The 15,838-nt window shown below is 32.8% G+C and overlaps 1 protein-coding gene across 1 annotated transcript; it reads right to left on the bottom strand.

Annotated features, from left to right (window-relative positions):
• Positions 1-3,100: 3,100 nt before the first annotated feature.
• On the bottom strand, positions 3,101-8,278 carry LOC145641643 (porphobilinogen deaminase, chloroplastic-like). Its single transcript, XM_081692504.1, has 5 exons — positions 7,994-8,278; positions 6,319-6,724; positions 5,176-5,382; positions 3,839-4,016; positions 3,101-3,475 (listed from the first exon to the last, which is right to left on the bottom strand). Exons 1-5 carry the CDS (start codon positions 8,161-8,163, stop codon positions 3,360-3,362), a joined length of 1,077 nt encoding a protein of 358 aa, XP_081548630.1. The 5' UTR covers positions 8,164-8,278; the 3' UTR covers positions 3,101-3,359.
• Between the last annotated feature and the right edge of the window lie 7,560 nt (positions 8,279-15,838).

Raw genomic sequence — 15,838 nt, 5'->3', positions numbered from 1 at the left:
AACATCGTCTTAGAAGACTTAAATTCTTCCTTTACTCATCCTGCTTGCATAATCATGAATGAGTAATAAATTAATCATTACACCAATCATATACCTTTGCCTCTAAGCGCACCTTGCATAATTAGAGCACAAATAATACTTGCAATATAAAATAGTGCACGTCATACGAAATTCACAATGTATAATAACCAAACAATTTAACTCAGTCATCCCTATACATGATACTAAGTTCTCGATCCGTCGTCCTTAAACATGCACCTAAAAGAAAGGTTTCGTAACTTGTACGTACCTTGAGCAAACGAATTGGTATGCCACTTTACTAACTAAAAATCACCTTCAATAAACTCCTCTCCTAAGCCAAATAATAACATCTCAATCAATACCCAATCAATCAAATTTACAGCAATATTAACTTACTTTAAAACCTTCAAAATCCAAATCAAACAACACTTTAAAACCTTCCCTTTAGTTAAAATTAAAGGCTTATATATAGTTATTTAAATTTTCTTCATAAAAACCTTAAAAATACACTCTTATACATGAAATTACAGCAAGTTCAAAGTCTAATAAAAATCTGAAAATTATATAAAAACCCCTAAAAATCTCCCTTTTTAATGGGTGAATAAACCCTCTTTATAAAACATCAAAAGTAGTACTTAGAAACTATTTCCAACACTTAAAACTTCAATAAAAACATATATTTATGCTTAATTAACTTTAAACATAATTAATTTTATTAATCAAACTCAAGGATAATATTTTAAGTATAAAAAAACTTCGTTAAAATCAAAAACTGCCCGAAAATCATATTTAGAGGCTGAATTTGGCCACGAGAGGGTGGTTCTCATTACCAAAGGTTGAGAGTCTTTCTTAAAACGTTGTTTCCACATGGAAAACACTACTTTTTCATCACAATCGGATGAGTTCAGAATCTGATCGGGATTAAAACGGGATTAATATTAACGAACGAAAATCTAAAAATTAAAACACGAATCTATGTGTTCAAAATAATCTGGAATTAAGTTAAACTAATCAGTTGTTATAATCACCAAAATTTCAAAACATCATTACTATAAAAGCCCTAAATCAATTGTTCATAAAAACCCTAAAATCATGATTTTCAATAAATTGAAACCCTAGGTTTATAATTCATAAAATATGAAATTTATAACATAAATATAATCTGAAATTTATAATCTTTATACCATTAAAATATAATTTGATACTAAAAATATAATCTTTATACTAAAATAAAAACCCAAAACAATTAAATTAACATTAAGCAAAATAATGAAACAAAGGAGGATGAAAATAAGACTAACCTTTTTGTGTGGGAAACTTTTGGAGATTCATGGGGTATTTATAGGAGAGACTTATTGTAGGGTAAAAAGAAAGATTGAGCCTCATAAAAATAATGGGTCGATTAAGTAAACAAATGGGTTAAACTTGTGTGATTGGACATAAATTGTAGAATAAAGGTGCATAAAATAATTTGTTCAAATAATTTTCGACCCAGATTAATAATTTGAAACTTTTGAAATTAAATTATGAAAAATAACAAATAAATATTATAAATAAAATAAATTTACATTTATAAAATATTTAAAAATACGGGGGATTACAAAATTACTTTCACATATCAACTTTTTATAATTTTTACACTTACACAATTATAGATATTTAGCATATAAAATGTGTTTTGGGATGCGTAATTTTCTCCTTGTTTCAATATTAACAGAACGGAGGAAGTAAATTATAAAATGTTAGTATTTGAAAACTATACGTTGAGACAACATGCACTCATAACTACATCTTATTTTATGTATAAAACACAACCTAGAGTCAAAATGATAAATTTCCTCCATTTTTTTAATACTTGAAACTTCATACTACCTCCGTTACTTATTATGTGCAACAAAGGGGTATTATTTGCGAGATATAAAATATTTCTTTGTTGCACATATTAAGAAACGGAGGTAGTATATATCTTTCATTCATATGTTATTATACTTTCTCCATTTTCTTTTAAATGCAACACACTTTTTTGACACAAACTTTGAGAAAGAGATTGAACAATGTAAATAGTCAAATTATTCAAAATTATTTGTACACATAGTTACTAATGTAACCTTTCTCTAATCTTGGTGCTCAAATTGTTTTAATAAATTCGCTCGTTTATTTACTCTAATCAACTCCTAAAACACATGCCAAAAAGTGTATTGCATTTAAAAGAAAACAGCAAAAAGTACTCTGTAGTATTTTTTTAAAGGTCTAATATATGTGTTTTTTTTTATATATATATAGCTTTTTAACTTATTTAATTTTATACATGTATGTAGGTGTCAACGTTTGTGTAGGTAAATAAATTTACTTGGCTGATTGCGACACCGATCTTCTCCTTGGTCCGCTGGATTAGACTTTGTGTTTGATTTAGTGGATCTTAGGTTCGAAGGTTGGTAGGTGATTATGATGATGATGATGATATGATAGTGGAATTAAATGAGGTATTATAAAATACCTTTTTTTTTTTGTGAAATTATTAAAACTCGTATTATAATTGTAATTTTAGCATTAGAAAAATTTGTACCTTTTTCTGCCATCTATTAGAACTATCTATAAGATTATACTACCTCCGTTTCATATTATTTGCAACGATTTGACATAAAGTAGAGAGGAAAAATGTCTAATCATTGCAAATAATATGAAACGGATGTAGTATTTAGTATGATTGTAATTTTTGGTATTATATATGGCATCTAATTAGCATTAGCTATATTATTATTAATTTGATGGTAATAATATATCCTCAAGCATTAACATATGTACAATCTAGTTCTTCAATAATAATGCAAATTAAACTTAACAAAAAGTAAAATTCAAAAATATGCATGCCTAGTTTTTCAAAAATAAAAGAGAACAAAGGGGGGAAAAAAGCAAAGAAATCAACTTAGCTTAACAATCAATGAAAATTTCCTTTAAAATTGGCCGTACTATTTCTCCAAGTATTGCTCCTCAATTCATCATCCACTATTGGACCTCCTAGACGATAAACTTTCAAAGCTCCAAACTAACAATGGAAATTAATGAAAAAAAGAAGAGATGAAGGCCAAAATTGAACTCATCAAATCAAACCAACAGATTACAAAATCATACAAACTAATACAGCAGCTCGACAGGATTAACACTTGTATTTCGACATACTGAAAGATGCAAATCCTAAGTCTACAAAAGCCTAAAGAATATCATCATGCTATTATCGCTACATTAACACACACCATGCTACTGCTACAACAAGATTGAGGGGACCATCAGAGATCAGGAAACGAGTTTCTCTTGAATCTTGTGTTTACTTTGGAAGATTATCTCGGATCAAAAAAACCAGGACCAGCCTTTGAAAGAAGCTCCTTTCCAGCGTCTCTTCCCATTGCTACCATATCATCGTAAGCATATGAACCCCTTCGAGAAGTCTCAATTACTGCAAGATATCATAAAAACAATTAAGCTCCCTCTGTCCAGATTTTTTTTTTTTTTTTTGTCACAACCCTCTGTCCATATTATTTGAATACTAATCTATAGTTTGCTCGATAATTTTGAACTTCTTGTAAGTCAAAATCTGAACTTTTATAATACCCGTGTAAGAATTCTACAGATAGACCACATCGCTACATTGGTTTGGACGTAAGTTTAGAGTTACTACGTATAAAATTAAAGAAGTGAAGAAAAGTTATGGTACTCTAGCTAGAGTTCCTTACAGATGGCCCTAAATTAAAAATTGTGGTCTCTCATAAAGCTAGGTAAGTATGGTTGATGAAATGGACAACCAGTGAAATAGATTTACCTTTCTTTCCGTCTGTAGAAGCCACAAGTCCCCTGAAAAAGCAGTCCCCATTCTCATCTCTGCAAGCATAACCAGCAATAGGAGTACGACATGACCCATCCAAGGTCTCAAGGAACGCTCTCTCACAAGCAACTGCTAATCGAGTTTCTTCGTGATTTAAAGAGGCTAGGTAGTTTGCCTGGAAAAAAAAATTGGTTCAGAAAACAAAGGAAAGCATTAGTTTGGAAAATAGCGGGATGCAATATACCAAATAAAAGACGAAGCACAGAAGAAATTATTTGCATAATCACTGCCTGTTACAGAAACCAAAATAGCACAAATATTGAGAACATGAAGAAATAAAATCATTCATCTCCATTTTGACAATTAACTACAAGAAATAAAATCATTCATCTTCATCTAAGAATAATGCAGAGTTAAAACTTGAAGCATCGTAAATTCAAAATAATTGACAATAAATTAAACCTTAGGAGCCCTACAGAAAATATCAGGCAACACGTTATTCCTCTAAGGTTCTAACTATGAGATCAATATAGTTCATAGTTGTGAATTGTCTCTCTCAATTTGATAGGGTATCAAATCCTAATTAATGGGAGTATTGCAAGAAAGTAATGCTTACAAGAAGCACAGAACTCAAGGAAACCTGAGTTTATCGACTTATAGTTTCCACCACTGTACCCAATAATTTAGTGTTCGATCAAAACACATACAAAAATGTACTCCGTATCTTTTACTCGAAACCTATAACTCTTGAAATCACGTCTGAATGACAATCTTGTATAATTCTCCTTCAAGTCCCAACTAAACTCACCAGAGAGCTTCCCCATAGAATTCATGTAAGTCCAATAGCTTCATCATTCATTTACCAGTTAAATATACACATAAACTCACACAGCATTTTCAAAATCATTTCTAGAATTCAAACGAAAAAACAAGAACAAATAAGGAGACCTTCTAATGGGCCTCATCACATGTAATTGCTCCGCACAGAATTTCATCGTCAAGGTACATAATTAAGTACATTATACAAGACAAATCAGATTCTAAAATGATAGTGACAAGTAATACAGACTAGTCCAAGATTAATCTCTGCCCCACCATAAACAATAATGATTACACTTTCAAACAAACAAGGAACTAAATTTACACATTCCGGATCAATTTTAATTTGAGCATCCCATTGGACAAGTGGAAAAAGTTTAAGAGTTGATGGATGAACAAATAGTGTGATAAGCATCAGTATCCATACTACTGATAACTTGGCATATTTACTGCCCCATTCATGAAAAATCAATGTGTATTTATGCTAAGGAATAACTTGGAATAATCAAACTTACCATCTTTTCATCATGATTTAGGCAAGCAATTCCAATTGCTCCTTGAGCAACAGCTGGAAGCATGTCATCAATAGAAAGAACAGAAGAAACATTCTCAGTCATATTTAATCGCTTTAGTCCAGCCAATGCCAAAAGTGTTGCTTGCACTAATCCTTCGTTAAGCTTTTTCAAACGCGTCTGTACATTGCCACGGAAGTTATCCAGTACCTACAAAAAATATACAAACCAAATCAGTAAGTACTGTTTAGTCAATGAAATTTAAATTTAAATGGATTTTCACATTGTGAGTAGTCCTCCTCTGAAAAAAAAAAAGCGAGTAAGAGAAAAGAAAACATCCATGTCTAAATGGATAATGCCAGCACGACCAGCAATGAGTACAATATCCAAAGGTTCACAGTATCATTACAGATTAATAAAGAAGTATACCAACTGCAGTAATTATGTCTGTACCAGAACAGCTAATCAATATACAGAGTAATAAGGGATTCACAATCCAATCCTAATTTTGCCATATTAACATAAAAAAAGCTTAACTTAATATTTTTTGTTACAAGTCACAAGTTCTTTTACATGCTGACACAGTACTTTCACTCTTTCAGTAATCTACATTGTATCAATTGAGAAGCTGGCCCTTCAATACAACAAGCTAATCTTGTTACTGGACAGGATTTTATCACACAAAATTACTGCTATCAAAATTTGAACTTGCAACTTAAAAATACATAGACAAAGAATTAAATTATTATACGAAGTGCAAAATTTGCAGTCTGCCTTGTTTAATTCAGTACCACCCTCAATGAAACTGGCAATATGCCTTTTCATTTGTGCATTACTTTGTTAAAACAGACGACACCAAAGTATTTGCTCAACCACTGTAAAAGCCATTAATAGACACCAAGTTCACTCCATCAATGGGTTTAGTAAAAGGTGGAAAATACTTGTCTAAACAGATCATAGGAAATTGTACTTGCTCATCCCTTGAGGTACATGAGACTATTATGGAGAAAAAAGGGCTTGTTTTTCAGCCACTATATTAAATTATTAAATGTATCACTCAGCTATAACAAGCAGGGTATATGAATTTCCTTTAGTTTTCAAGGCATACTAAGAATGATGGAGAAAAAAAACAGTAAGTAGGCTTACTTCAAGGGATGGATATCTATGTAGTAATTGAGATTTCCTTCTCAGTGATGCAGTACCAACAACACTACCAGCAGGAAGGTCTGCTAAGGAAGTTGCAGTGGTGGAAATAAAGGCATCACGAACATCCTCACGCTCAAGGTTGCAAGGTAAAACTATCTTGTCTGGTAAATATGTGGGAACATCCTTCATGGAATGTACAGCAATATCAATATCATTATTCAAGAGAGCCTCATCTATTTCCTTAGTAAACAAGCCCTTCCCACCAATGTCTGCCAGTGGTTGAGTTAGTATTTTGTCCCCAGTTGTCTTTATTATCACGATTTCAATCGCTCCCTCCTCAGCCAGTTCCTCATGTGCTGCAATAAGCTTGGATCGTGTTTCATAAGCTTGAGCAAGTGCTAATGGACTGTCCTACACATACAAATAATGTATATAACTCCAGTAGAAATACGTCGAAGAGAATACAACTTAAATCAAAATAAATAAATGAAATTTCTACTAAGAGGCTAGAAATTGAGCCTTATCACAATATCATACTATGCCAAACAAACAAAGAGAGGAGATTAGAATTAAAAAAAAGACCATCAATTAGAGGATCAACATGGGCACTGAATTGCCAGATGAACTGATTACAAAAAGATCCCTAGAGCAATTTGTGTTACGGGGAATTACATTGATTTCCAGCTTAATCTGGAAGGGCATTCTACAATTTTCATACATATGATATGACTGAAGAACTTGGCAATGATCATGTAGTTTGGAGGAAAATGTGGGTATCCTACAAACTGTAAAACTGCAGAAATTAAGGCATTTCTAGTGTTTGCACTTTGCAGTGATCAATGGGAAATGGAGATACTTTTTGTGTATCCAAGGGGGACCAGGATAGACAAAATTCAGGTAGTGATAATGTGATTCTAAAAAGGGACCTAAAAGCTTGTAGAATTTTGCAATCCTTGGTTGTATATTGCTATCTCTGTTTGGAAATCATAGTCATGCTGATAATGTTTTGAACTAATAATGTTACAACAAAATCTCGACGGAGAGAGCCACGATTACTAATGACACATAATGGATCCAATAGCAAGGATTCGTTGATTTCCGATTTTTAATCAAGCACATTTATTATTCAGCACCCAATGGTTATTTATTGACATCAATGCACTACTTGAACCAGTTTTCTTTATATGAAAACAAAGGTCAAACTTATGAACAACGCAACCAACATGCCCATGTATTGAGTATGTGAGTTAATCTAATCCTACACATAATTCATTAAGTAAGCAAATTCTTCAATTCTCTTGAAACAAGCCATTTTGTACAAATTTAGCAGCTACATACATCATACAGACCCACTCTCCCCACTTCCTTCCCCCCTGCCCCAAAATATAATAAAATAAGGGTAATACACATCATTTTCGTGGATGTCACCTAGCTTCTGGTTAAAGTCTTGGGGACGACACCTAATACCTTAAATCGAATCCCATCTACATCATTACCTAGAGCTCTCTATACACAAAAATTAAGTACATATCTCCATCCAAACATTTAAGACAAACACAATTTTCGCTAAGTGTCAAACAGAACCCAAATCAGATCAAAGACATCAAAAACGAAAATTAAAGGTACATTTTGAAAAAAATAAACAAAACCCAGAAAATAAAACCAAAAATGGTACCTTCCTCGAGTTCCAATCCTAACAAGAGCAACTTTAGATTCTGGGTTTTTTTGTTCAACAGCAATGGAGGCTCTGGTAATCATTACCCGTTGTTGTCTTCTGAAATTATGCTTCATAGTTGGGGGTTTTATGCATGGAAAGTAGATTCTAGAACCTGCTAATGCCTCCATTGTTGCAGCTACCTTCAAGAATTGAATTGAAGTTCTGAGAAAGATGAGAGAGAAGAGAGAAAGAGAGAGAAAAATGAGAGAAGTTTGGATTTGGTTTGATGATGAAAAAGATAAGGACTTTGATCTTGAGAATTTGGGAAATTTAGACTTTTGGCATTGGTTGGAAATGGGTATCGGATTCGGATATGGGGTCAAATCCAATAAATTAGATTGGACTAATTTTTAATGTTTATGGATCAACCCATGGAATATAGATGGGATACTTGAGATTTTATAAAATTTAGCACAATAATATGAACATAGTAGCCCATGCATATTGGTCATGGACCCCCATTGGCAATATGCTCACAAATCTTGTTTTCAAGGATTAAAGCATATGATCCAATCTTGGTGTTGGGTGATTTGCTTTTAAATTTAATTGTTAGTCTAGATAATAATGATGAGGTCCTAGCAAAGACTGAGGGCTTGTGTACAATAGGTAGAGATGTCAGTTTAGATGACTTGGCTACGCTCAATTTTGTCGGATCAGGTTGGGTTTCGTTCAAGTTTGAGTCATGCTAAATCATTGTGTCTATACATGTCGAATTATGGATTAAGCAACTTTCAAATCAAGTCGGATGAATTTTGGACATCTCAAATGATATGTTGAAAGCCCAACCTCTTAATCGAATCCCACTCCAACCCTAAAACAGTAAAACTTCCTCCACCCCAAAACCCACCCTACCTTAGAATATGTAGAACAACATTCAAGTTTTAGAAAAAAAAAACCTTGATGCCAATTTCAATGGGGGGAAGGGGAAGAGAACTTAGGGAAGGGAGTAGGGATATATGTGACTGTTCGGTTGGGAAGGGGTGAGGTTGGCTTCGGCGAACAAGAACAGGAACGAAGTAGGGCTAATTCATGCGTGGATCGAGGAAGAGGGAAGGGGAACAAGAGGGGGTTGATTTATTTTATTTTTTTCAATTATTTAAATAAAACAATTAGGAGGTAATTGGGATTGAGAAAGTAAACATCCTCTAAAGTTTGGATTATTCCAGAATAATCCAAAGTTGGAATTATTTTTAACAATATTTCCTTATAATAATGGAGATTTTCTTTCTTTTTTTAAAAAAATTTTTAATATATAATTTGTAGGAAAAGTGTTATTGTATTAGTTATAAGTTGTAGTTGTTGTAGGTTGTAGTAGTTATATAGCCAAACATTATATTGTAATAGCAAGAACAACAACTACAATAACAAAATATGCAATAATGGATGTTATAATCCCAATATGGATCTTACAATATGAAAATATGTCACTATCCAGTTCTTAATATTTGTAGCCTTGTAGGGTTTTGATTAGGTTACACTCCTCATTGTTGTCTTTACTCGATTTTTCAATTATGATATCAACTTAACTCAACCTTTTTACACCTTTTTTTTTTTGAAGGGATCAACCTTTTTACACCTAAATGTAAATAATCTAATAGCTTTTGTCATAAATTGTAAGCTTATCTAAATAACATAAACTTATTAGATATTTGTTTATATTATATTATATATATTTATGTAATACAAGTAGTTTTTTTTTAAATTTTTTTTTTTTTTTTTTTTTTTGTATGAAATAAGTGAAAATAAGGTGATAACAATCGTAAAACAAATAAATCATCAATCAATCAATAACAATCTAATATATATAAATAAAGTAGGCATTTTTCGGAAGCATTTGGAGCGCCACATAAGCAAAAGCATCAATTCAACCAATGAAAAATAAGGTTCACATTTTATTTTAGAATTAAAAAAATCAATCGCCACATAAGCAAAATGAACGAATGATATTAGAGATATATAAATACACATATATATTAAAAAAAAATCCAATAAATATCTTCTTTTTTATCTTGCAGAGAAAAAATGCTAATCAAGAACAAAATTATCATATTAATGATAAAAAAATTATAACGAGTTGAAATTTATCACTTTTTCAATCCTTTATAACCATCTAACTATCTAATGATAATCCAACATACCCATGCCACATAAATAAACATATAGTTTATGAGATTATTATCCCAAGTGTCAACTACTTTATAGCCAAAGAAACTTAAAAGAGCCAGTCAAGAACCAATATGATGAGAATATTCTGTATATAGAGGAGGTATGGTCATCTATAGAATGTCGGATCAAATAGGATCTGGATCTAATGTATCTATCCAATTCCTTGATTTCCATGTATTCGAAATGTAAAAATTAATCTATGTATAAGGCGGTGAAATTGTTTGACCGCTTAGAGAATAAGACTAGGGTGTCCTGGAACGCCATGATCATACATTTTGTAAAAAATAGGTAAATGATTTTTGCATAGTTAATGTAAATCTTTTTAACGTTTTTGTTTCACAATTTTCAATTTAATTATGTTTTATGTTTATTCTTTTTAAATCTTTCTCATGCAAATAAATTTAAATAATAACTGCATGGTTATTGATAAATTTGTTTATATAATTGTGGGAAATAAATTTCAAGCGTTAACCCCCATGCTTGAACCCCACTGTGATCATACACTTAAGTACGGTGGCGTCCAAAAGGTAAGAAGATAGAGTAAAAGAGTCGCCAACAAGTTTTAGGAACTTGTAAACCGTTCACAGGGTGAAGGTTACACCCCTAAACGATCCAAGAGATCGTCAACTCCATAAGGTCTAGAACCAAATAAGGGTTCGGGGATGAAGGTACAAATCCAACCTAAAAGAGATTGAACCTGCCCTAATAATAGGCCTCTACTTTATTCTGATCGTATTCATGTGCGCTTTTTGACTAACATGCAATCAATAGGTTTAGCCCTAAACCTGTTTATCTATGTTGGTTGAATATTAATGCACAAATAAAACTATTATTGGCGATCACTTGAAATATAATCAAATTAACCATAAACAAGATTATTAATTATCTTATTAAGCATGATTACAAGTACCAATTCCCTTTAAACATGCATAAAAGGCGTGATCAAGCAATAAAAATAAATAAGCATCAAGCAACATAATAATAATCAAAATAATTATCATAATCATAACAATCATAATTAAAAATAATCATCATAATAACAATCATAATTAATAATAATAATAATAATAATCATGATTAAAATAATCATATCAACGCTAAAGCATAATAATAGCAAGATCCTAGGCATGATACTAACAAGATTAATAACAAACCCTAGCATGTCACTAAGCAATAAAAATCAAATCTTTAGCCCTAACATGATACTAACGATCATAAATATTAGGAAGAACATAGGAAGCATCGTAACAATCATATTTAATATTAAATTTACCCTAGACATGATACTAGGAATATCATAATAACAATTTAAACATGATTTCTACATCATAATATCAATAAAAACCATTAAAGTACTTACTTTGATGCCTCGTACCTCTTTCTAATAACAAAATACACACGTTAGTAACTTCAAGGAAAATAATAAACAAACAATTAAATTAAATAATTGAAAGAGAGATTTGGGACCAAACCCTCAGAAATTAAACCTTTCACGTCTAGGGCGAAGGCAACTTCGAATATAGCTAGGTGTATCTAGATCTAATGAATGCGGAATTTTGTATGTAAAAAGCAAGTTTAGAAAGAAAGAGAGAGAGAGATGGTGAATGAGAAGAGAATGAGAGAATTGATGATTGCGAATGAAAACTGGTTGTAGGTGAATGAAAACGGAGTTTTTAATACGTTATTTATAGAGAAAATCAGCCAAAAAGATAAAATTAACAAAACAAAGCATTGGCGCACAGAAAAACGAACCAGCGCCAACGCTGGCTGTTGGCGCCAGGCGCCAAGCGCCAAGCGTAGCGTCAGGCGCTACAGCTGGCGTTTGGCGCTGATTTCAGAAATTCACGCGTTTTCAAAAATCAGATAAAAATTACCGTACAGGAGGATAAAATCGTATTTTTTCCTCAAAAATGCTCTTTGATTTTAATTAAAACTCTGAAAAGTCAACAAAAGTCAATTTATCAATGTTAATTGAATTAGGAATGAAAAGAACCTTCTAGAAGAATCTAGAAGACTAAAACCATTCCTAATTGCATTAGGAATGATAAATCATATTAGGCCCTCCTCTAAATCATTAGGCCGCATATAAGACTCAAACCGGGCCCAGTTCAGTAAATTGGCCATAACTTCCTCGATATTCATTGGAATTGGGCTTATAATATATCGTTGGAAAGCTCTTGTCAAGCTACAAATTCTTACATAGACCCTGGTCCACCTATCTGTAGACACCCATTTGTGTCTCCCCAAAACCAAACCCAGTGATGAGTACCTTTCGCGTCGAATCATAATCGAATGAAACGAAAGTGTGGAAAGGTCTAGTGTTGCGGATAGTTTTAATTCTTTTCTCTTCTCTCTGTTTTTGAAAACTTATTTTAAGAAAACAGCCAATCCAGTTTGGTTGGTCCATGATATGGGTCCAATAGTAGTGTAGTTCGATGGGGCTTGCAAAGACCTTTCTAACGATATATTATAAGGCCAATTCCGATGAATATTGAGGAAATTATGGCCAATTTACTAAACTGGGCCCGGTTTGAGCTTTATGTGCGGCCCAATGATCTAGGGGAGGACCTAATATGATTTATCATTCCTAATGCAATTAGGAATGGTTTTGGTCTTCTAGAAGGTTCTTTTCATTCCTAATACAATTAGCATTGATAAGTTGACTTTGTTGACTTTTCAGAGTTTTAATCAAAATCAAATAGCATTTTCGAAGAAATTATATTATTTTATCTTCCAGTACGGTAAATCTATCGAATTTTCGAAAACGCGTTGAAATTCAGTTTGGCGTCCAACCCCAGGCCTTGGCGCCTGGAACCAGGCTTGGCGCCAGGCGCTAGCCACTGGTGCCTGGCGCCAGCTAGCCAGGGTTGGCGCCAACCTTGTTTTGCGTGCGTCAGACTCTGTTTTGTTAAATTATCTTTTTTGGCTGATTTTCTCTATAAATATCGTATTAAAAACTCCGTTTTCATTCACCAATTCTCTTCATTCTTAAGCTTTCATCTACAATCATCATTCATCGTCTTTCATTCACGAATTCTCAACAAAAATTAATTCTCTAGCATTCTTTCTTTCTTACTTTTTCATACAAAATTCCGCATTCGCAAGATCTAGAAACACCTAGCCATATTCGAAGTTGCCTTCGCCCTAGACGTGAAAGGTTTAATTTCTGAGGGTTTGGTCCCAAATCTCTCTTTCAATTATTTAATTTAATTGTTTTGATTATTATTTTCCTTGAAGTTACTAACGTGTGTATTTTTTTATTAGAAAGAGGTACGAGGCATCAAAGTAAGTACTTTAATTGATTAATTGATATTATGATGTAGAAATCATGTTTATATTGTTATTATGATATTCCTATTATCATGTCTAGGGTATTTTTAATATTAAATATGATTGTTACGATGCTTCCTATGTTCTTCCTAATATTTATGATTGTTAGTATCATGTTAGGGTTAAAGATTTGATTTTTATTGTTTAGTGACATGTTAGGGTTTGTTATTAATCTTGTTAGTATCATGCCTAGGATCTTGCAATTATTATGCTTTAATATTAACATGAACATGATTATGATTATAATCGTTATAATTTATGATTATGAATATTATGAATATTATTATTATTATTATTATTATTATTATTATTTTGATGATAATTATTTTATTTATGATGATATTATTATTATTATTATAATTATTATTCATGATATTGATTATTTATTGTGTTGCTTGATTATTTATATTTATTGCTTGATCACGCCTTTTATGCATGCTTAAAGGGAATTTGGTACTTGTAATCACGCTTAATAAGATAATTAATAATCTTGTTTAGGTTAACTTTGATTATAATTCAAGTGATCGCCAATAATAGTTTGTTTGTGCATTAATATTCAACAACCATAGATTAAACAGGTTTAGGGTTAATCTATTGATTGTATGTTAATCAGAAAGCGCACATGAATACGAGCAAAATAAAGTAGAGGCCTATTATTAGGGCAGGTTCAATCTCTTTTAGGTTGGATTTGTACCATCATCCCCGAACCCTTATTTGGTTCATGACCTTATGGAGTTGACGATCTCTTGGATCGTTAAGGGGTGTAACCTTCACCTCGTGAACGGTTTACAAGTTCCTTAAAAACTTGTTGGCGACTCTTTTGCTCTATCTTCTTCCCTTTTGGACGCCACCGTACTTTAGTGTTTGATCACAGTGGGGTTCGAGCTAGTGGGATTTTAAAGGCTTGAAATTATTCCCTACAGTTTTTGGCGACTCCACTGGGGAGGATTTTTATTTTAATTCCTGAATTTGTTTCGGCAATGATTTAGAATGAGTGGATGAGACTCGAAAAGTTCTAAGTATTTCATGTGCGTAATTTTGATTAACATTATTGTCATATGCATAAAAAAGATCTCATTGGAAAGACCATCCGTAATAAGTTAAAAACATAGAATTTTACATGTAGGAAATTTGAGGAATATCTTTCACAACTAGGACTGAAATAACACCGCGCGAAATTGGAAAATTTTATCGAGCACAGAAAGCTGCTGAGGCATGTGGGAAGTAGCGTCAGGGGCCAGAGCTTGGCGCCAGCATTTTAGTCGTAGCGCCAGACGCTAGTATTGGCGCCAGGTGCTACAGTTAAAAGCTGACGCCAGTCTCTGATTGTTGGCGCCAATTTCCCCCAATACCGAGCCAGAAATATGCGTTCTAATTTCGACCAGTTTTTTGTATTGTTTGCTCGATCCTACTTCCTGATTGAATTTTTTCTCACTTTTCTGAAACCCATATGTGTTCTACATATGGACATAACCCTCTGGGAATTCATGCTCCATCTACCCGATTGAACGCTCCGTGCAACAAAGGGTACATCCGAGAATGTTGAATTCACCAAACCATGGAAGCGAGTTTTTTTCTAAAACTCGCGGTGTCCCATCCACTCGCGCCAACCCTTCACGGTTAGGCTTCCACGCGGTACATCCGGACAATTAACCATGGACCCTCTATTGACTAAACCATATCCCGAACTTTAGAGAACTAGAGCCATGGTTAGGTTGCAAACTCATTGCATCATATTGTGCCCACTTGACTAATTGTGCATTATTTGTTGTGCATACTCTATGTGATTTTTCCTAACCGTTTGTTTGACTTGTGTTAAGACTAAATAAATTGATTAATGACTAAAGGACTTTGTTTAATTAATTAATTAATTAATTTGAGCTAATAAATAAACATAAAATCGAGTCATAGTTCCTTTAAGTCAACCCGGATTTTTATTCCCGTATACTGCACAAACGTCAACTTGTTTTGGTCATAGCTGGAGTTCTAGAAAGAAATACGAGTCGTAAAACCTATGGATCTGTAGCCCCGATTTTTTTTTTTAATTTGGCGTTGGTTTCATCCCAATCAGAGTCTCAGATCAAAAGTTATGACTAAAATACCACAGTCTATCTAGTTTAATGCATTTACGTGAAGTCTTAACTTAGTCTTTGCTTGAGTCTAGTTACATAGTCTAGCCACATGGTCATGACACGAGTCTTAACATGTCACCTACACTCACTAGTCTTAGCACACACTTTGAGTATACATCACCATGGCCATGTCTTAGGTTCATTCATGAGTCGGTCTTTTCCGTCATTTGAGTTG

This window comes from Chenopodium album, chromosome 8 (genome assembly GCF_948465745.1).
Source record: "Chenopodium album chromosome 8, dcCheAlbu1.1, whole genome shotgun sequence".
Lineage (NCBI taxonomy): Eukaryota > Viridiplantae > Streptophyta > Magnoliopsida > Caryophyllales > Amaranthaceae > Chenopodium > Chenopodium album.
Note: the sequence above shows the minus strand (reverse complement) of the source record. Positions and strands in the feature narration are given on the sequence as shown.

Coding starts and splice junctions, on each gene's coding strand:
- LOC145641643 (XM_081692504.1), bottom strand. CDS start 8,163: ATGGAGGCATTAGCAGGTTCTAGAATCTACTTTCCATGCATAAAACCC. Junction 6,725..7,993: donor AGGATTGGAACTCGAGGAAG/GTACCATTTTTG, acceptor TGTGTAGGACAG/TCCATTAGCACTTGCTCAAG. Junction 3,476..3,838: donor TTCTACAGACGGAAAGAAAG/GTAAATCTATTT, acceptor GATATCTTGCAG/TAATTGAGACTTCTCGAAGG.